Source organism: Mytilus galloprovincialis, chromosome 6 (assembly GCF_965363235.1).
Source record: "Mytilus galloprovincialis chromosome 6, xbMytGall1.hap1.1, whole genome shotgun sequence".
Lineage (NCBI taxonomy): Eukaryota > Metazoa > Mollusca > Bivalvia > Mytilida > Mytilidae > Mytilus > Mytilus galloprovincialis.
Window position 1 is genome coordinate 101,969,135 of NC_134843.1, and position 22,449 is coordinate 101,991,583.

The window sequence follows — 22,449 nt, forward strand, 5'->3', positions numbered from 1 at the left end:
GATACACATTATGGTAAAGTTCATATTTAATTTGGTCTGCAAACTGGTTTGATTCAAGCGACATTGATATGCCTTATTGTAGATGACACGCGCGTTTGGTTTATCAAATAAGCAGATTGGTATATTTAATGACACTTCAGTAACAGATAATTTTTTGGTTGACAATACTGCCGATGTTGTACCCATAGCTATTTTCCAAAGAAGTAAATTGATCATTGTAGCTTTTAAACTCACTATCAATATTATAAATATAGTGTTTAGAACTCGTTTAGTCCCATCACATTTTAATGGGACTATCCAAATTCAAGTTGTTGTATTTCATAATATCTTTCAGACATCTACTTGAAGAATGTCTTAATATTTTTAACACCGGTTAAGTTCAAGAATGTTATTTTCTATCAATGTTTTATAACAAAATAGATTATCATTAAAGAAGTTTTTTTATTATCTATTTTCTTTTCGTCGTTTTACTTTTGAAAAGGATCCTTTCTGATTTTCGATGGAATGTGAGAAAGTCGTTTTTAAAGTATACCAAAATCTACATTTGTATTTGTTTGATATTCTAAACTTCAGCATTTCACCATTAACAACTAAATCAAGACCTCTACATTTTTATCATACGGAATACTTTTCCTTAGTAGTGACGAACGATTATGTGCTGGTCATTCCCAATCACACGAAGGCTGTCGTATTTGACGCTTCGTTATATCGAAAATGTTATTTTCAAGTTTGAGTGTGACACAGTGCTCTGATAAAAAAAACGGGATTATTTTAAAACATACATTTTTTTTTATTTCGACATTGTTCATATCTTACATTAGGTTAAATCCTATCGAGCGTTAACTAAATGTAATGTTAAAATATTTTAACATCCATTCAATAAATCCAATATAAGTCAATATAGATTTTTCATTAAAACGATATACAAAATATATATAAAATGATTATTCTGTCTCTGACCTTATAACACTATATAGAAAGGCATCTCCATTTGTATTACACACCAACAGTAATTTCTTGTCTCTATTGTAATGTACGGGAACTGGCTTGTCCAGACCGTCGGATTCAGTAAGTAAGGTCTTACTGACCTTCCCATCATGTTGTATCATCATCAGGTTGTTAGAAGATGTATCCACAATAAAAACGTTCTGATCGACATCAGCTGATATTCCCCTTGCATCAACAAGAGCCTGGTCAGTGAATGTCCAAATATCCTCACCCGTCATACTACAGCAGTGTACTAATTTTTTGTAATAGTCGGTACAATATATTCTATCGTTTGTTGTAGTGATATGAAAAATACCACCTTGAGCATATTTCCCACCTATTGTACGTAATATTTTCCCTGACATATCCATCTCCACAATACCTTCATGAGTAACTATTATATAAATGTGTCCATTCTGGTATGAAATTCCCCAACAACTCGATCTAAAAGTTACTTTGGCGTGAACCATTTTGTTGTTAATGTTCAATATTTCCATATTATTCCCACCATATGAAACGGCTATGCGACCGCTATCTAAAGTCGCCAAATCGAACGGTTTTCCAGAGACTGGTATATCACGGATGTGTTTTCCGTCGTCACTATACTCCATTATCACTTTGTTTCCATGGTAATCGACAATCAATACATGACTATTTGGTAAAACCCCACATCCGCGGACATTCATTCTATTTTTTTTGTCTTTGATTTTGAACTTTTGTCTCAATTGAAGCCTTGTTCGATCAAACGATTGACCGATTGGTGTATGTACTATTTGAGCTTGGTCGACCTTTGCTTCTTTGAATGGTAAATTGAGAGTGGTTTCTTCAACTTCAACCTTGCCGAAATTATCGACATTTTCTAGTAACGAAATTATTCCTTGATGAATCTCAACCCCAATCTTGTAATCCTGAAAAGTGCTCGTCATTGATTTGACGCTTTGTACCTCGTTATGGATTAATTTGGTCACCTGACGAGTTCCAAGAAATACCTGTAAGTCGGATCCAACAAGCTTCATTTGGGATGTTTGTTCTTGTAGTAACTTAATTTCTTTTTCAGTTTTATTCAAATACTTCTGGACTTCTCCATATTTTGATTTACAATTTTCATACCGTTGAGACAAATCATCTAACATTTTATTTTCAAGGTCATCTAAATGTTTGTTAACATTCGCTCTCATTTCACTGATTGATTTTCTGACGCTTTGTTCTTCTATTTCAAGATTTTTCATAGCATTGTTGCGATTCTTGATGAAATCTTTTAAGTTTTCTAAAACAACTTTTATTGAATCCACCAAGTCATCCAGGGCTGTCGATCTCTTTGCATTTTTTGCTGCTTCGTCGAGGGGAATGACATCAGAACAATGTTTGTGTAGTGAGGGAAAGCAGGCTATGCAAATCGCTACGTCGTGTGTTTTGCAGTATAGATCAACTTTCTTGTCATGGGTATCACATTTCAGGTTGACGGGGACATGTTCAATTTTACGATAATCGTCGGTAGATATCAGTGTGTGATTTCTAGTGACCTTCATGGATCTATGAACCTGTTCGCAGTCAGTACAAAAACCTTCCTCGCAATTAGTACACCATTTCTGTGCATGTTTATGTGTGTTGACGTGGCTACAGGGTCCACAAAGAATGTTGGATGCCATACTTTACTACCTAAAACAACGTATTTGTTATTATACTGGTTCATGTTTAAAATTCCATAAGGACGAAAATTAATTCAAGGATTTTATTAGAACTAAACTATAGAAACAATAAAAGTTGAATAGAAACCGTTATTGGAATAATAGTCATAATTTATCAGCTAAGGGGTCGGTGCACTTACAGGGGGTCATTACCAAAAATATGACACAGCTGGGGAATTGCTATGACAAAAAATTAACTAGGGGGGGATATGTCTGGCGAGTATATAAATTGTTGATAATATAGAAGTAAGCGTGCAATCTCTTGGATAATTTCTGTCATTTTTAAATCTTCGATAGTGTACAGCACCAGCAGGATGACCAATCTCTCAAGGGTAGTGTATCTGATCACTCATATGTTGTGGTTCCTTATCAATAAGATGTGAAAATTTAAAACCGACTTAGATTAAATTCGTAAGATTAACAACTGTATACAAAGTTTCTGAACATGCAGAGGAACATGTTTATTTCAACTTTCTAAAGTGTACAAATCATTTTGATGATATTTCTTGGGAAAGATATTGGACTGTAACAGATGTGTACATTCTAAAAAACAGGTACAATTAATTTATTAAATTATTACAAAGATATCGATGTAGAAAAAGCATATTTAATATTTCAATTAAGGGCCTTTAATTCTTATTCATATTTCGCCTTCGGTCTAAAGTAATGAATTAGCTTAACTTCTCTATGAGGGGTGAAGCTTACATGTAATATCTCTGTTTAAAGAAACAAACTATAATTATTACACCAGGGTTTTCGACAAACTAGTCAAAACATTTACTAAATTTTATCATCGGTATAAGGACATCATTCGTAAATATAGCTCAACATGCAGATTTCTTATACGTTCAGGTATTTCACATCCAATTTTTTATGGAAATATTCTTTATAAAGCACAAAGGTATCAGTATTCACTTCAGAAACTAACAAAACCTTTGAATAGACTAATTAAGAAGGGATATAGTTACGATACTGTTGTCAGGTCATTAAAGATTGCATATTTGGGCGTTAATATTGATTCACTTATAGGGTCTTTGCGTCGGAACACATTTATTCAAAAACCAGTTGTCGGCATGACACGGGTTATGTTCATCTCATATATGTTATGATGGTATGATACTAAACCCCTAACGGGAAGGATTGTGCCTGATGTTCATATGATGAAATCATAATCTTTCAGTCAGTTTAATTGAAGTCTTGAGCTGGCATGTCAGTTAACTGCTAGTAGTCTGTTGTTATTTATGAATTATTGTCATTTTGTTTATTTTCTTTGGTTACATCTTCTGACATCAGACTCGGACTTCTCTTGAACTGAATTTTAATGTACGTATTGTTATGCGTTTACTTTTCTACATTGGCTAGAGGTATAGGGGGAGGGTTGAGATCTCACAAACATGTTTAACCCCGCCGCATTTTTGCGCCTGTCCCAAGTCGGGAGCCTCTGGCCTTTGTTAGTCTTGTATTATTTTAATTTTAGTTTCTTGTGTACAATTTGGAAATTAGTATGGCGTTCATTATCACTGAACTAGTAAATATTTGTTTAGGGGCCAGCTGAAGGACGCCTCCGGGTGCGGGAATTTCTCGCTACATTGAAAACCTGTTGGTGACCTTCTGCTGTTGTGTTTTTTTCTACGGTCGGGTTGTTGTCTCTTTGACACATTCCCTATTTCCGTTCTCAATTTTAAATTTTATAACCACCAGACCATAGAAGGCCAGTGACCTTGAACCTAGTATATAAGCACCTGTTCCATAATAACTTGTCATTATTTTTCTAGAGGGTGTGAATTGAACACTTCACTTGAATTCTTTTTAGTTATTTTATTTAATTTTTATCTAAGATTTAGGGGAAAGTTACTTAAATTACATTTAACTTGTCTACGATGTACGACAAGTGCTACTGTTAATATGTTAATTAGAAATAATAATATCTCAATTGTCTACGATGTATGACAAGTGTTGATGGAAATGACTTAAACATTTCTTGTCTACGATGTATGACCACCCCGTATAACCCCGATACAAATGAATCCGGATGTTGACGCGTTCGAAGCGATAATCAGGACACAATTGGGATGACAACAATTTCGAATGCCTCTCTCGATCTTATTTGTGTATATATAAATATGTCAATGTGCTTGTTAGTTTATTTATTCAATTATACGATTGTTGTAAGTATTAGATATTGCATAGACCGTCCGATAAAACTGCTAGATGCAAAACGCACGGGCATGGAGCAATTTCATACGTTTTATGCGATAAACAATGCTGAATATCTTTTCGTGCATACACCTTTGCGTATTAATACATTAAGCAATAATATAAAACTATACGTTGGATTACTACGTGCCTTCTAATGTTCCCTAGAACTTATAATAAACGCAATATCATACTTAATAATTTTTGTCTAACGGTATTGTTCGTTCCTCCAAATGTGTCGAGTTCGTTGTGCGTTTTTAATTAATCACTGTACAGTTCGTTGACAAAAACCGTCACAAATCACTTTCTTATTAAGGTATTCGAGATGGCATCGGCGACCCTTTTCCTATATTGTATTGTAATTTTTTATTTGTTAACTTAATCAAAGTAGTTGAACATAAAAAAAAAGTCGTTTAAAGCCAAAATTGCAATTTTAAACCAGCGAACAGCCGACAAAAATGTTTTTATTGAAAATTTTAAATTTCAACGTTATTCCAGATGAAATAGACTGTTAACAAATATATTTCAGAGCAAATAAAGTTTCAAAAAGTATAGTACAGCCAATACAACTTTGATGACTCGTACTGTTCACAATTAGAGGCTCTAAATGCCGATGTTGTTCCAAATTCGCCAAAAAAAGCAGCCATATCAGCTCGTTGAACCTAGTTTGCCAAATGCCTTAGATGGCAGTCCAACTGGTTTTTTTTCTTTCTTGTTTTTTGAGGGTTTTTTTTACATATAAAATTTGTAGATGTGGTGTGAAGGCAGGTAAGACAACTTTCCATCAAAGTTTAAATGAAGTGTGTGTCTAAAACAATTGTTATAGTCCAAAGTACAACATTCAACAATGAGGAAAACCGTAGTGTCGGCTATAAAAGGCCCCGATATAAAAAAAAATATATATGAAAAATTTAAAACGGGAAAACTAACAGTGATATGTTTATAACTTATGAATTATTCATTTACAAAAAAAAAATATGATAGATCTATGCAACCAATGTACTATACAGGCGCCTGACGTTGGACAGACACAAAAATAATGATGCGGGATTGAACCCGTGAGCCCTCAACCCTCTCCTTAACCTGGGACACTGGTGTAACAGCACGACATGATACCAAAAAAAAAACCCGTACAGTTGCAATTGACTCAACCCAAAATGTCGGTACAAGGCACAAAAAACATATTCATAAAATATCGACAAAAGAGTAATTTTAGTAGCTAATAGTTAACTCAAAGAAAATTACAACTAAGAGGTAAATCATGGTATTCAATACTACAGTATCTGTCAGTATATATCCAACGGATTTAGGTAAAGACGTAATAAAACGCATTAAGTAATGCAATGCCAAATATAAGTAAACAGTATCGAGAGAATGTACGATCTTACGAGTTCTCATAAGTGTGCATATATTTTGTAAAAATGTTAAGTGATGTTCTGATTTAATAGGTACAGCAAAAACTTTCTACATTATAGCCATTTTTTTTTTATCTATGAAAGAATTTGGTAAAGGCCTAGGGTGAGTGAGTAATTTACTAGTAGATATGGTCACTTTGGTCTTTTTCCGACCAGTAGTAAAACCTGGTTGAAGTTGGTCATCCCTTTAGCTTTGTGGGACGTAAAAGTACGCAGTCACGTCTGGTCCGAATGGGAATATAAGATCCAATGTCTCGTGTAAAAAGAGCACCACACTCACTACACTGTACGATTAATCTGTATGAGGGATTAACTGTATAAGTTACATCTTTATTGTATACACATATTATTTAGCCTTAATGTATAACTCTATTGTAATCCATGACCCCTTGAACCCGCCTTTAAGATTCAGGCCAAACGCCTATAATTCATTGATTGTTTTTGATTGCTGTCTATATCAAAAAGAAGATGTGGTATTGAGACAACTCTTCACAAGAGATCACACGACACAAAAATGAACAGTTATTAATGGTCACCGTATGGCCTTCAATAATGAGAAAAGTCCATACCACATAGTTAGCTTTAAAACACATCGAAATGACAAATGTAAAACAATTCAAACGAGAAAACTTGCGGTCTAATTTGTGCCCAAAATGGTAGACAAAAATATGTAATCACTGTATTACATGTTCCTGGCTTCGGACATGCACATACAGAATATGGCGGGATTAAACATGTTAGCGAACACACTGTCAACGTATATTTGTTCCATCTTACAGAAGTTCCAATGGAAACTTTGTTATAAACATTGTAATAATATATATTCCTGCTGGAAAAAATATTCTTTACCATTTATTTTTCCTTTTGGAACTTATATTTTAAAGGAACTTCCATTTCGTGACACCCCCTAACCTTGGACAGTGCTGTAACCATACATTGAATGTTGTATGGTAAACACTTTCAAAAATGCTATCAAATTATATATCGGACTTGTTTATCTGTATATGCTCAGCCTATGATATTTGCATCTGTCGAGTAATTATATTGTCCTACCAATTTACACTTTCGTCACTTGCTTTCTTATACATAAGGATTTTTTTAAATGTACAAAATACCTCCGAGAGTGTTTCGACCGTACAACGGATATTATGGGTTGCTGTCTGTATGTTTTAGTGGTAATTTTTTTCTTAAACATGTACACTGTGTATCATCGCCACCGGAAATTGGGTACTAACGAAGCGGAGAGAAATAGAAAAAAAAGTAAACAAGTTAAGAATTCATTCAATTTAAAGCATTTCCACTCATTTGATGAGGGTGCCGCTTAAGAAATGATTTTCTGATATATAATTCTTTAAATTATTAGGCCGATAAGTACAAAATTAATACAAGATTTTGTGTAATACTCCAAAACTTGCCACTTAGTACCGGAAAATTTCGAGGTCGATCGTCCTCTGTCGCCCCATTCTCAAGATATTGAACTGTTTTTCGTTATTTTTCCAGACACGGTTTTAGATTATTATAGTGTGGCATCATATTTACTGAAATTTGTTGTCAAAAACATGTTTTTTAAAGAATATGGACAAAAACATTGTTTGTTTGTTGTACGGCGAATTGCAGGACGTTGTACGGCGAATTGTAAAATAACAACTTTTGTCTGTACGGCGTCTTGCAATATATTATAATTTTAAGAGGAAATTAATCACTGTTGAGATATTATCAAGTGACGATATTTTGTTGATATCAAAGCTTTACAGGCTTACAAATATACAAAATGTCTTACTTATCAAATATTATTAAATATATGCCGTTAATTCAGTTCAGAAGGCCTCGTTGCGTACCGCTTTTCGATTTTGTACAAAAAGTTTTTTTCAACCATATTATCTCAATACATTTATATATCGTTATACTACTAACGACTGTTGTCTTGTTTGTTGTGTAAGTTCAGTAAAATAAACCGTTCATTCATCTTTTCTTGGTGCTAGCTTTTTTTTTTTTTTTTAGATAAAAACAGTGGAGATGTGGTATGATAGCAAATAAGATAACTATCCATCAGGATAAAATAAAGTGTATGCAAGCAATTATATGCTATCGTACGGCCTTCAACAACGAAAACTTGTACCTTATAGTCGGCTATAAAAAGCACCGACAGAAAAATGTGGAAGGACTCAACAAGAAAACTAACGGCCTAACTCATATACAGTGTAACAAAACAATTTATGAAAACAACAAATAAGATAGAGATGAAGAAACGACAACCAACGAACCACAGGATCGAGAATTCGGACAGACAAAATTAAGAAAATACTTTGTTTTCATCGAAAGTAAGGAGAAACAAATCGTGAATTGCATTTCGAATTAATTTTCTTGTCAGTTTTTGAAAATATATAATTTGCATACATCTTAAATGCTGTCAAGCAAATGGTATTTCTATCTAACGCATTTTATCTAATGCATAATTAGATTGGGGGGAGGGGTCCGTTAACATGTTAACATCACCTCGATTTTGACAAAAACAGTTAACAACAAATTTTAAATGCTGATAAGATTTAACAGCAACTTTAATTTACCCTTTTTTCCAAACGAACCCAAATCAATGAAAAGGGGAAGTGCATATCTTCAATGTATTCAAAAGTTTGAAAACCACTGTACAAAGTCGCAGAAATGCCAAGCTCCATAAGGAATCTTTTATAAAGCTGACTAATTTTCAGAAGACACACGCAAGTACCATATTTTTTTATTGACACATGGACAGACAATTGAACGGATGGAAAAGCAGACGGAGTGATTGACTCCAAGAAAAAGGACTATGTCATGAATAATCGAAAATGCTTCAAACAGCAAAAGGGAGGCTTCTTCTGGTTATGTATATTGTTGAGTAAATGTCTTATGTCAATCAGTCGTAGCAAACTTGGGTTAGGGGACAACCATTTGATATTCTGGGGGGGGGGGGGGGGCAGGAGGATTTGTTTTTGATCGGTTATTTATTTTCGTAAACTAAGAGGACAGATTATTCATTTTCTGCACTATTGAAGCAAGAGTTTTCATTTTCATTAAAGCAATGGACTGATTATTCATTTTCACAACTATATTTATGATATTCGAAAACATACAATTTTTAAATGTTTTGTTTATTATAAATAATACATGTATAGTCAAGTCATTATGTACCATTTAATCAGAATTAATCATCATCCTCTGCAGAAATGAATCTTTTATATTTCCAACTGCATATACATGTATTGCATACATACATAATATTGAAGTTTGGTTGTAACTAGCCTTTTTTAAAAGTATTGGCAAACATATGTTGCCGAGCGGTGCGAGGCCAAATTTTTTTTGGAAGGGTTTTGGAGCCACTGAAGGCCCAAGAAGCTATAGAACAAATGATGCAAAATCATGCTTTCTGGGTGTTCCGAAAAACCCTTTTATAATCTGAAAATGCAAGTTTTGTTTTAATAATTTTTTGACAATATTTTATTCTCAAATCAAAATGTATAAATTCAGTGTAAGACTTAAGTTTCTAGTAGCATCAAAAGACCAATGTGCATGATAAAGCAAAAATGGAATTCACATAGTTAAGTTTGTGGCTGCTGTTTTTTTTAAACTCGTGATCAAGTTCATAACAAAATTACTAGATTACAAAAGGAATGCAACACTAACAGAATACAAAAGGACAATCAATGAACAAAAGACGAATAAATAAAAAAAACATTGATCCCGAAAAATCAGGGCTACGTCTGAGGGAAAACAGAACTTGCTTCTTGCAAGGCACTCGCCATGAACACAATTTGATATGGAGACAAGCGTTTGGTTTTGAAATTTCCTACATGAGGTATTTGCCTCAATGTAGTTACGGCCCTGTTAAAGTCAAAGGGGGGTAAGGTTTCCGGAAACAATATACATGTACCTCAAGTTAAATGAAACCATTTTTTTAGACATTTTAAGTATATTCAAATACAAATAATATTTATACTTTTATTATTAAAAAATTTGGGAAGAGTTTCCCGATTTTTTTTGGGAGAAAAGATGAATTTATGAAGAATCTGGTGCCATCTCATACTTTCGATTAGACCTGCTGAGTTATTTATTTTCAATACATTGCAAGTCAGGTAATTTATTTTCAAACTACCACAGAACAAACCATTTATTTTTGTGATTATCAAGGCCAAGTTATCTATTTTCAGAATCCTCCTGCCCCCCCCCCCCCCCAGAATATCAAATGGTCGTCCCCTTATCGTCATGACGTAGGAAAGTGTAACAAACAGAAAGAATGAGTGAATACTATAGGGCGCGAACATTTTATTTTTTTATGGCGGGGGCTCTTATAAATTATGGTTACATCTCCGTCAGTGTATTCATACGACTCATTGCTTACATGAGTTTATTAAAAGGAATTACGAAGGTTTACTGATTTTTATTTTAATTGATCAAAACCAGTGTATAAATCAGAAAGTAACATGTAAGGTGTCACAAATTGAAGCGCTCTTTCATCTCCAAGTCCCAATTAAGATCTCTGAGCTGATATAAAAAAAGCCTTGGTCCATCTTTACATTTGTGAAGTCTTAGACTAGCAAATTTGACATCAATTTGAGAACCAAGTCCTCATTTGCAGCCTCTTCTACCAGGCCACACTGTTCAGTTATTTAACGAATCGCAAATTGAAAAGGTACTTTATTTTTCACAATTCCGTCCAGGTACTCTGGGTCAATATAACTTATCAAACATTCCATATACATCTGAATTATTTTTATCATAGGACTGACCAGGGTTTTAGCTGGATAAGAAGTGGCCTTTCCTTTTAACGTTTTGGATACATTACAAATAGAAGGCATATATAACTACATTGGTTAGACGTATAAAGAGGGGAATGAGATATCCTTAAACATGTTTAACACTGCCGCATTTGTTGCACCTGCATGACCCAACTTGAGTCCGTAACCTTTGCTACATTTGTATATTGTCTTGTATTTATTTCATTTTTTAAATTTTGGTTCATTTATATGTTTCAAGAAACAACATTGAACTTCTACCCCCTTTTTGTAGTTAAATGATTGCTCACTTAGGAGACAGCTTCAGGTATATCAATACACAGTTACAAGTTTAGTTTCGCATTATAGCCATGGTGAATTTTCTAAATATGAAAGTTTTTGTACAATTGAATTGATTTTTAGATAGTTGAATAATAATATAGCCTTCCTAGTGGGTTTATATGAACATTTAGATTGTTTTTAGCATGTTTTATAAGCCATTTTCAGTTTGAACGTCCATACGTTCCTATCCGTACCGCCATAGATTTAGAAATTTTGTATTGTTTTTCAACAAAGATTTGACGCTCGATCTTTTCAATTCAATTTTATGGAAAAAACAGCAGAAATGCATATGACTTTTTTTACCTTTTGATAGATATATGTCTATGGTTTCAGGATAGGTATCACTCTTATTGATTGAAAATTGAAATTTTCCTTTGGACCAAATTTTTTAGATCTTTGTGACATGTTCAACCCCCTATTTTGCAATATTTGGTATCAAATAAATGCTGATTGTTGCCATGGTTACACAAAAAAAAAGATTATATTTCACCATTATTACTATTGGAAATCAAATCTATGGACGATTCTCTTTCCATAAATATACACATGCATAACTCAAATAGTAAGCCTTATTTATTAGGAAGGAAGGGAAAGAGGGTATTTAAAAATTATGAGTGTCAGTTCTAAGTTTTTTTCCTATCTGTGAATTGACACCCACCCTAGTGCATAATTTTCTCGTTGCGTTGGGTTGTTTCTTCTATTTGGTCGGACTTCTGTTTCTTTGACATTTTTCTCATTTCCATTCTCAATTTTATCAAGGATTTACTATACTCAAAGATTTTTTAGAGACATGTATACAGTTACATATATGCTGAATATGTCACTCCTTTACAAAAGCAACGTAAAGAAAGAGATGGACAGCAAATTTTAATGTGATTCTTGTAAATAACAGTTAAGATCAGTTAACAGAGAAAATAATGTCAAAAACAGTGAACACTTTAAGTATTAAGTAACAGATAACAGGAATCTCAATTTCAAATAAACAGCTAACAACATTACAAATTTAAACAAAACAGATTACAGACAGTGGGTCGAAAACAGTTAACAGTTTTTAAAATTTATCAGTCAAATAAAAGTTTTAAACAAATTAAAACTTTGAAAAGGACAAAAACAGCTTAACATAAAAGGGTACCCCCCCCCCCCCCACCTTAGATATTTGAACTTAATACTTTATTTTCTTTGAAAGAACGGTAAATAACTATTCTAAAATTAGCAAGTTGCCATACAGTTGAAAACAAGTTGCCATACAGTAAATTTGTCAACACGAGCAAGTTGCCGTACCCTAGACTTTATTTGTTATGGTCTATAATCTTAAAAATACATGTTTTAAACCACAAATTTCAGTAAATATGATGCCACACTATAATAATCTAAAAACGTGTCTGGAAAAATAATGAAAAACAGTTCAATATCTTGAGAATGGGGCGACAGAGGACGATCGACCTCGAAATTTTCTGGTACTAAGTGGCAAGTTTTGGAGTATTACACAAAATCTTGTATTAATTTTGTACTTATCGGCCTAATAATTTAAAGAATTATATATCAGAAAATCATTTCTTAAGCGGCATCCTCATCAAATGAGTGGAAATGCTTTAAATTGAATGAATTCTTAACTATCGCCCAATTTCCGGTGGCGATGATACACAGTGATGTATATGGGTTAAAATCATATCAAATCATTATTTAATACATGCAAAATTCATTGACAAACGCAATATTGTCGCAACGAAGCGTACAGTGTGAAAAAGTGTGATGACAACGAAGCGGTACACAACATGAAAATAAAGCCACTTAAAAACGTGTATTTGTTTGTTTCTAGATACAACATAAACCTACGATCTTTATAAGTTTGTTAATTTAAACTATGAAATTTTCAAAAATGTATGTTTAAAAAACTATGTGGCACGAGATTCATTAAGTTTTGAATATTTAAAAATACAAAGCACGTTTTATCATTGATATCGTCGTGCGTTTTTTGATGTTTGTGTATAAAAATGTCAGATATTTGAAAAACCTTTTAGTAAGTAATGAGTATTATGGCAAAGAATATATTGGAGCAAAATATCCGAAGAATATATACTGGATTTTCTTTAAAAGTACCAATTCTTTACTGTCTGAACTCAGTGGAACATGGTGTGTTCGATTCGAACGCGTCAACGTCCGGATTCATCTGTATCGGGGTTATACAGGGTGATGACAGTGTCGATGGAAATTGATTAAAATTTTTATTGTCTACGATGTATGACAATTTTATATATTCATTACGTTTTTGCCTTAGTACGATGTACGGCACATTTGTTACTTAATTCATAACCTGTTTGTTAAACAGGTAGATATTTAAAAGTATTTCTATTTACCTGAAGGTCATGAGTACTCTTCAGAATTTGCACGTGTTTTACCTGTACAGGTACACATTATTTTATTACAATGGCTGAATTTGATTATGCAAATGTATTGCTTTTGCAAGATGTTTAGAATGATGTTAACACTTGCAGGGTGATGGCTATGATTATCATCACCTCTGGGTTGTTTTTAGAAATTAAAGATAAATAAATTTAATAAGAAAACTAGAGGTATTTTGAATAAATCCTTTTCTTAAACAGGTATAAAACATAGAAGTTTTATAAAAGATAATATAAGGCATTGCAATTGGAAATTAATGACAAAGCAACTAAAACTAAGTTTTAAAATCTAGTGCTACTTGTATAGCTTCAAAATCTCCTATAGATTTCTGAATATTTCTCAAGATAGTACTGTTGAGATTTAAGATAGGCAGGTATATTGATGCATTGACGCATTATTATTAAATGTAGTAAAGAACCTCATGAGGTTTGAGACAGTTTCTCTGCCTTCTGTCTTTTGATCCTGCATTAAGGTTTTCAGTAGCCTTGAAGGCTTCTTTTAGTGAGATTAATGGTCAATTATCTCAGCCTGTTTGTTGAACAGTTTAATCATGATTTTGCTTGGGAAATCCCAAAATTCCTAGATTCCTTGAAAGAGGTTCCAGGTCTAGCAATTATTTTACACCCAACTGTTATGGGGAAGGCAGTATCAGTCGTTTAACTGCAGAGGCTCTGTCGATCAATAGAGCGTATAGACAATTCCCTTCATTGAGAGGGAGAGGTTTCCCAACAGGGAACAGAGACTTTCAAAGAGGTCACTTTTCTCAACCAGTTCCTATATACAGTAAAGAACTTAAATATTATGATTTGGAAAATGTTACTAATGATCTATTGATATTAGATTTGAGAAGAAATGGTTATAAAATTATTTTTAATGTTGTACCACAAGGTTCATCATTTTTGAATAAAAGACATTTCACCTTTCATAAGGATGCATAAGGATGAAATAATTTCAGAAGTCCAAAAATTGATAGCTAAGGGAGCTATTTAAGAGCTTGAATCATTGGAAAATCAGTTTATTTCCTATATTTTCTTAGTTCCTAAGAAAGATGGGTCTTCGAGGCTTGTTATCTATTTGAAAAATTCAAACAAACTAATCAGTATTTGAAGCAGGACCATTTATCATTTGTTTAGATTTAATTCATAGGGATGACTATTTTTCTCTATATATAACTAACATCCATAGATATCACAGATACATATTTTGGTATCAATAAGGATTATATCATAAGCTCCTGATTCATGTGGAAAGGACATTTATATGATATTTATGTTCTTTGTATTGGATTGGCTTCTGCATCAAGAGTTTTTACTAAGGTTTTAAAAACTGTCTATGCATTTTTATGAAAAAATGTCACTTGAAGTAAATACATGATATAGTTTCATTGATGATTCTTTTATGACGGATCAAAATTTAGATAGTTGTACTGTGAATACAGAAAAATGGTGCAATTGCTTGATAAACTGTGCTTCAGAATAAATTTTAAGAAGTTGGTACTCATTTCTTGATAACACATTGTTTTCCTTTGTCTCATTATTGATACTGAGTTATTTAAGTTTTTTCTGACAGATGAGAAATAGTAAAATTATCTTCCTTGGGAAGTTCTTCTTAAATAGAATTGTGAAACTGTATTATACATGATTTGCATCATATATTGGTCTAATTGGGAATGTTTTTAATGCAGTATCTGTGGAAATGTTACATTGCAGAAACATGGCGAGAAATAATGTTGAAGCACTGTATAGTTGTTACAGTGATTATTATCATCAAAAGGTGAAATTTTTAACAATTTAAAATCAGAAATTGAAAATTGATTAGACCCATCCAAATAAGTTTTTGGATTGGACCAGATGCCTCATTAGAAGGATTTGGGATCCAAATTTAAAGAAAAAATTTCTGTTGGTAGATGGAGCTTCTTAGAACATATGCTCATTTCATATAGATTACTTAGAATTGTTGGCTATATTTTTCTTTTGGAGAGAAATTTTGAGCCACAGAGAGTTATACAGTCAAAAAATACAATTTCAGTTGCTTTTATTATGCAATAGGAGGTATAACCTCTTTGTCCCTTGACAGCCTTATTACAAATATTTCATTATTTGAGCTTGGTGTTCAAGAAAGGACATTTTTATCACAGCTCATTATAATCCTGGTAAGAAAATTTTGATACTTAACATATGTCTAAAATTTTTACAGATTCAACAGGATGGCAGTTGAAAGAAGATATATTTATAAAAATCACTTTAATATAAATAGGAAATTTCAAAATCAATTGTAAAATATGTTAACACTTCATCTTGGAGACCATGCATCTATGATCAAGCCATATCAATATTTTTTGAGAAATTTCATTATTTGGTGTGTTCAAAGGAGAACCAATTCCTTATCACCATCTGAAAAAGATGCTATTGATTATTGAATTTTTTGGTAAAACAGAAGCTTTTCATTTTTAGCATGTTTAATGTAGATTTTACTTGTTCTATGTTGAAACAGACTTGATCCTTCAAGAAGTAGATGTTACTAAATTTGTTTGTTTACTATATGTGTTAAAGGTTGCTGAAACCTGAATCTGCAATGGAAGAGTTAGATACTCTTTCACTTTGGAGATGAATTTAGTGCTTTCTTTTTTAAGTTCGTTATATTTATTGGAGGATTTAACATTGAAGACTGTCTTTTGTACTTGTGTCTTTATTTGCCTTGACTACAGCTGCCAAAGAACAATCTTTATCAGCTGTAGATTTACATTCTATGTATTTCATTCAGAGACATGGCACGTTATTTTTTCATATACATGAGTTTTTGAAAAATACTAGATCTGTTAGTTATCTAATGAGGTGATCAAGGGTTTTGATAAACCAAAACGTTGTGGTGTTAAGACAATGATTTATCATGTTTTGAGTACAAAATATGTGAGGAATTTATCTGAGTTTCTTTATTCTTTATGGAACTTTTCGTAAAGTTTAGATAGTTATAGAGAGAGTTCTAATACTAGCCGACGTTTTAAGGTTCACTCATTTAGAGGAACCTCTTCATACGTGCCTTTAGCTTCAACATGTTCTATTAAAGACATTATGTCAACAGCTTAGTCTGGACATATGCTAAAACTTTTTATAAGTTCTATAACAGGGAAGTGAATAATATCAGTACTAAAACACTTTTCTTCAGTTGTAGTTACTGGATGATCTTGTGATTTTTATGTTTTATTAAATGTTGGCATTTATATAAAAATTGTTTTTATTTTGTGCCTACACTTTAAACAAGCTAATTCATTACTTGAGACCGAAGGCGAAATATGAATAAGAATGTTCCTTCATCCAAGCATATCTTGGATGTGCAGGATAAAGGTCATTCTTAGAATACGAGCCTGAGGCTCGAAAGTAGTTAATTCCCACCCTAGGGATTATCAGTCAGACCCACCCTTTCCCAATGGGTTTTATATTTGGTCGACACAAACTTGCTTTAAATAATGACAAATTATTATGGAACATGTGCTTATATACTAGGGTCAAGGTCACTGGCCATCTATGGTCCGGTGGTTATAGTTTGATTCTTTAAACAGAGATAGTACATGTAAGCTTCACCCCTCATAGAGAATTTAAGCTAATTCATTACTTTCGAGCCTCAAGCTCATATTCTAAGAATGACCTTCATCCTGCACATCCAAGATATGCTTGGATGAAGGAACGTTTTGTTGTGCAACATTGCATTCACACACACAAAAGAATACACTCGGGGATATCGTAAAACATTTCCACATTTAAATGAAATTAAATGTTCTTGACTTATAATTTAAAACCTATATATTTATTTTTATAAATATAGGCTAAAAAAAAGCTACATATCTGATGTAGGAAGAACCAGAACCATAAAATCACTGATATTTGCACTGTGTAATTTTCAGTTCCACTTCCTCTAACTGATTAAAAAAATTAAAACTTTAAAATTTTACTAAAGGCATTAATGAATAGAGACATTTCCCCACTTTATTATGTTTTTTTTTAAATTTTTTTATTAAATGCAATTAAAAGTACATTCATTCATAACATATAGTAAAAATCGGAATTGAAATATTTTACATAAAATTTAAAATTTGTACGATTATTGGTTGTAGTCAAATGAAATGGAACAAAAAGTTGATTTATTTTTACTTTTTACGTCATATCATTAATTTTAGCACATATTCATGTATATCAACACATTTGGCTTATTGTGCAATTGAAGCTTGACTTTGTAAGGATAATCAGCTACAAAATCAAAGACAATTAGTTTAGGTATGACTGTACATGAAGGTTCAAGTTAAATTGCAGTCTATATTTTATTCATTTAAAAATGCTAAATTTGCCCATTTTGTTTTCTTGCATGTGTCAGATGTTCTTTTTTCCCAAAAAAAAAGGGGAGAAAGAATAAGAACAAAAATCGATGTTACATTTTATGTATTTATGGTTTTCTCAAAGCGGAATAAAACTAAAAAATGTAAACAAAATCAGTTCCATCAGCTTCAAAACAAAGAATATGGGAAGTCACGATGAACTTCAGGGTAATACAATATTTACCTTACAGTTTATGTGCTCTAATTTTTCAATAAAAATATTTCAAAATATTTTGAGAATATCACTTATTAATGATTGCTAATCAGACAAAGTAAACTATCTTTCTTAAATTAATTAGTCCATGTTACATAATATATAAAAGAATAAAAATATAATGTAGAATGCGTTATAAAAAATCAGTACAAAATCATCAAAAAATAAATGACTGCAATTAAGGAAAATCTCTTTCTGCCACACTCTGTAACAGATAGTGTCAATATAAAAAAAAGAAGATGTGGTATGATTGCAAATGAGACAACTCTCCAAAAGAGACCAACATGACACATAAATTAACAACTATAGGTTACCGTACGGCCACAAACTTCTCATAGTTATTTGCATGCAGTCATCATCTTCTTCCCCCTGTTCATCAATGGGGATTTGTTTTGGAGGGTCATACTTATGAAACATTGTTCTAAGGGGGATCATGTGGTTCACAAAAAATATTGTAAAAAGGGGGTTGGGATGGCAACAAAACCTTTTGATGTGATAAATTTGGATCGACCCCCTCAGCTGATAAATAATGACCAGTTTCTAATTAGCAAATTTGTAATTACACAATAATGTGTATATAGTATTGGCCATTCTCCTAATTGATGGCTGTGACAGAACTTTCGATTGAGAACAAAAAATCAAACTGGTGCAACATATTTAATTAAGAGATTGCGGATAAAAAAAAACAAAAAGAAACTGCCTCACAATTTACTATTTTAATATTGACTTATAATCTTATTTATTTGTAGAAGATTTTATATGTACAAATAATGATCGTTCTCTTTTAAAACAAGGAAGTACAATTGTACATAGAAACCGTTGTAAGTGTAAAATTATTGTTTATGTGTTTTGAATAAGTAAATTAATAATGTAAAATAGAACAAGACATTAAGTTCAGAATGACCAATTAAAAAAATCAACAGATACCTGTAACTTGACAAATATTGTCAAAGGTATATATAGCTAGGCACTCAGCTGAATATCTTCCTGTCATACGACATGTAGACTTCAATCAATACTGTCTTGTGACCTCAAATTTAAATTTTCCCAAGGTAGATAATTTGGTAACAGTGAATATCAATCGTCTAATCATCAGTCCAACAATGTTTGATCTGTAAATTTGCTTTCGCAAATATTTTGTTCTTCCCTCGCCGGGATTCGAATTCATGCTACTGAAATATCGTGGTACCAAATCGCCTTGCACTATACCGGACGTGCTAGACCACTCGACCCCCTAGAGCATAAAACCTAAAATATTAATAAACATTAATAAACAAAATTTTAATCTGCTAATCCCTGTTGTATTTACCTGTATAAATTAAGGATATTTTGTGGGTCGAATCAGTCAATCAAATGATTTATCTTTGTTTCACTTTCAATGTTGACATTCTTTTCTTTTGCACCAGCTCTAGCTAAGGGGTTAAATTGAAGTTCACATGAATACGGATTCAATGAGGCCGAATGTTTTTCCTGCAAGTGAATAATTCATCATAATTGTTTCTCAGCTTATTTTGAGAGTGGTTTTTAGGTATTATTAATGCTTGTTTATAGATCAGACCAAACAACTTGCCTGCAATGTTTTAGATCTGAGACAACGAAAACAGGTCTCTCATGAGTCGAGACTCAGACGATTCGTATTGGTCAACCAATTTCGTGATGATAATCGTAAAACATATGTAGTGTCGAGTCCATATTCATAACCCTGCTGGAGGAGTTGTTGTGCCTGGAACACATCCCTGTTTAAGTCAGTATTATTAACGGCAACAGTAGTATACCGCTGTTCAATAGTCATTAATCGATTAAGCCACAGTAAATCCTGGTAATAAACTAAAACCGAGTCTACCATGAATATGCACGTGCATAAAGTATCAATCGAGATATATGAACGCCTTACGAATGAATATGCAGAATGTATGTTTATCGGGACCACTCGATGTTACTTTTCATTTGATACTAGTCATGTCATGAAATTAAAAAAAAAAATTGGTATATACCTTTTGGGTACGATGTAGCTTGAAATAAAATCATGACACTAATGTAAGCATTGGAGGAGTATTTATTTGATTTCAAACATAAACCAGATTTATAATACCATTATTTAACATGATGAATATTGTCTTAGGATTATATAATAAAGTGGCGAAAGACTAAAGGGGTATTAATCAAAGCACTTTTAGCGCTATAAGCAAAAATATCACGAAAACTATGGCAGTGTTGTTTAAATTGTCATAGCTTGTTATATCTCATTTTAAAGATTTGATTTTGTCATGTTCTGTACTAATTTCCACTAACGTGTATTAATCATTTTCAAATTACTTTAAACTATGTATACTTTCGAAGATTGAAAGTCGGTGAAAATGTATGTACACTATCCAAGTTAAGGGGAGGTTTTGACGCCAGTCATCATGTTTTACCCTGCCAGCTTACGTGTGTGTCTATCCGAGGTCATTCAGTGATATCATTTGTTGCTGTATATCATATTTTGATTTTTTTAATTATTGATTTGTACATAAACTACATGTAGGACGCTGGTTTTCTTGTTAGAACTGTTTTACATTTGTCATTTCAAGGTATGAGTTTTGCACATTGTTACAGTTCGTATGTGACATACAGATGCACACTTCTATCAACTTCTCAATACCCTGATGAATGAATTTAACTTATGCAGCAATAATGTTATCAGAATTAAGGTTTTCAACAGTGGTGTATAGTTTTATTCCACTTTGTCCTAAGAGTTTTTTATATGACACCTAAGCATTTTTAGTCAGATCAGCAGGGGTCAATCCTTACAAAATCTGATTCAATAATACTGGGAACAATGTTGGGTGGTGTAATTTTATTGTTTATTATGCATATATCATATAACACAAAATGACTTTGTTGTTGAGCTAGAAATGCTTTAAATTTTCTTTTACATTATTGTACTTCTATAAAGTGTCAAATCTATAACATTTACATCAAGTTGCATACAAATATTTTATTTTTATATTCTTCATTTTTTACATACTTTATAAAACATATTTCATATAACTGCACATTGTATCATCATTCTATAAGTTTAAACTCAAATTATCGACAATGGGGGCCTTTAATTCAGTTTCACAACTTTAAACATACTAGTTGTTAACCTTTTTTAAATGGATGAAATCAGTACTACTTTATCTAACAATTCGTGCCCAAAATGTTTTTTAAAGGATGTTAATTCATCCCCTACTTTATATGTTGTGCATAAGGTATATCAAAAGAACACAATATTTTGGCAGGTGCATGAAAAAAATTGCAAGTTTTACACTGTCCACACTATGGACTATTTATATTATCAACGAAAATAAAAGAACGACTTCTGCAAAGCTTCAAAAACGAAACATGTATCTGTATGCTAATGTTAAACAAACAAGTTTCCAAAGGTCCAAATCCGAGGGTGTCTGGTAGAAGGAACACAGAAAATGAATATATTTTTTTTATTGCAGCATAACCCTCTTGACCCCCTGATTCATTCCTCTTTTATGAATTAAAAAGAATCCAGGCTACTCGAGCGGAAGCGGACCTTCGGTCTGGACAGAAAATAACATAACAAAAAAAACACACAAATCGTTGAACTACATCCTGACTAAAAGTAGACAGTCTACATACACGCTAACGTAAAAAGTAAAATCACAAAATACTGAACTCCGAGCAAAATTATGTTTAATTTAGCAAAACTTGAACACGCCTTACAGTTTTTTAATTATCGTCGTCTTTCGCCATACATGTTCTGACCATTGTAAAAAAGAAATCACTGTTTCAATAAAATCCCTTTTGTCAAACCACAGTAGCAATTAAAATAAGACGGATTAGAAATGGACGGACTTCACACTAAAGGGCACATTTTCAGTCTTCAGATGGATGTTTTTTCTATAAAACACTCTACAGAAACACATATCCATCTTCTTGGTTACACACTAACAATAATTTCTTTTTCTTGTTGTAATGTCGGATTCAGTAAGTAACGTCTTACTGACTTTCCCATCGTGTCGTAACATCATCAGATTGTTAGAATCTCTTCCTACAACAAACACGTTTTGACCACGGTCAACTGATATTCCTC

General features: G+C 32.5%; 1 protein-coding gene across 1 annotated transcript; it reads right to left on the bottom strand.

Annotated features, from left to right (window-relative positions):
• Window positions 1–769: 769 nt before the first annotated feature.
• On the bottom strand, window positions 770–19,559 carry LOC143080973 (uncharacterized). Its single transcript, XM_076257186.1, has 2 exons — window positions 19,290–19,559; window positions 770–2,646 (listed from the first exon to the last, which is right to left on the bottom strand). Exon 2 carries the CDS (start codon window positions 2,634–2,636, stop codon window positions 945–947), a length of 1,692 nt encoding a protein of 563 aa, XP_076113301.1. The 5' UTR covers window positions 2,637–2,646; window positions 19,290–19,559; the 3' UTR covers window positions 770–944.
• Between the last annotated feature and the right edge of the window lie 2,890 nt (window positions 19,560–22,449).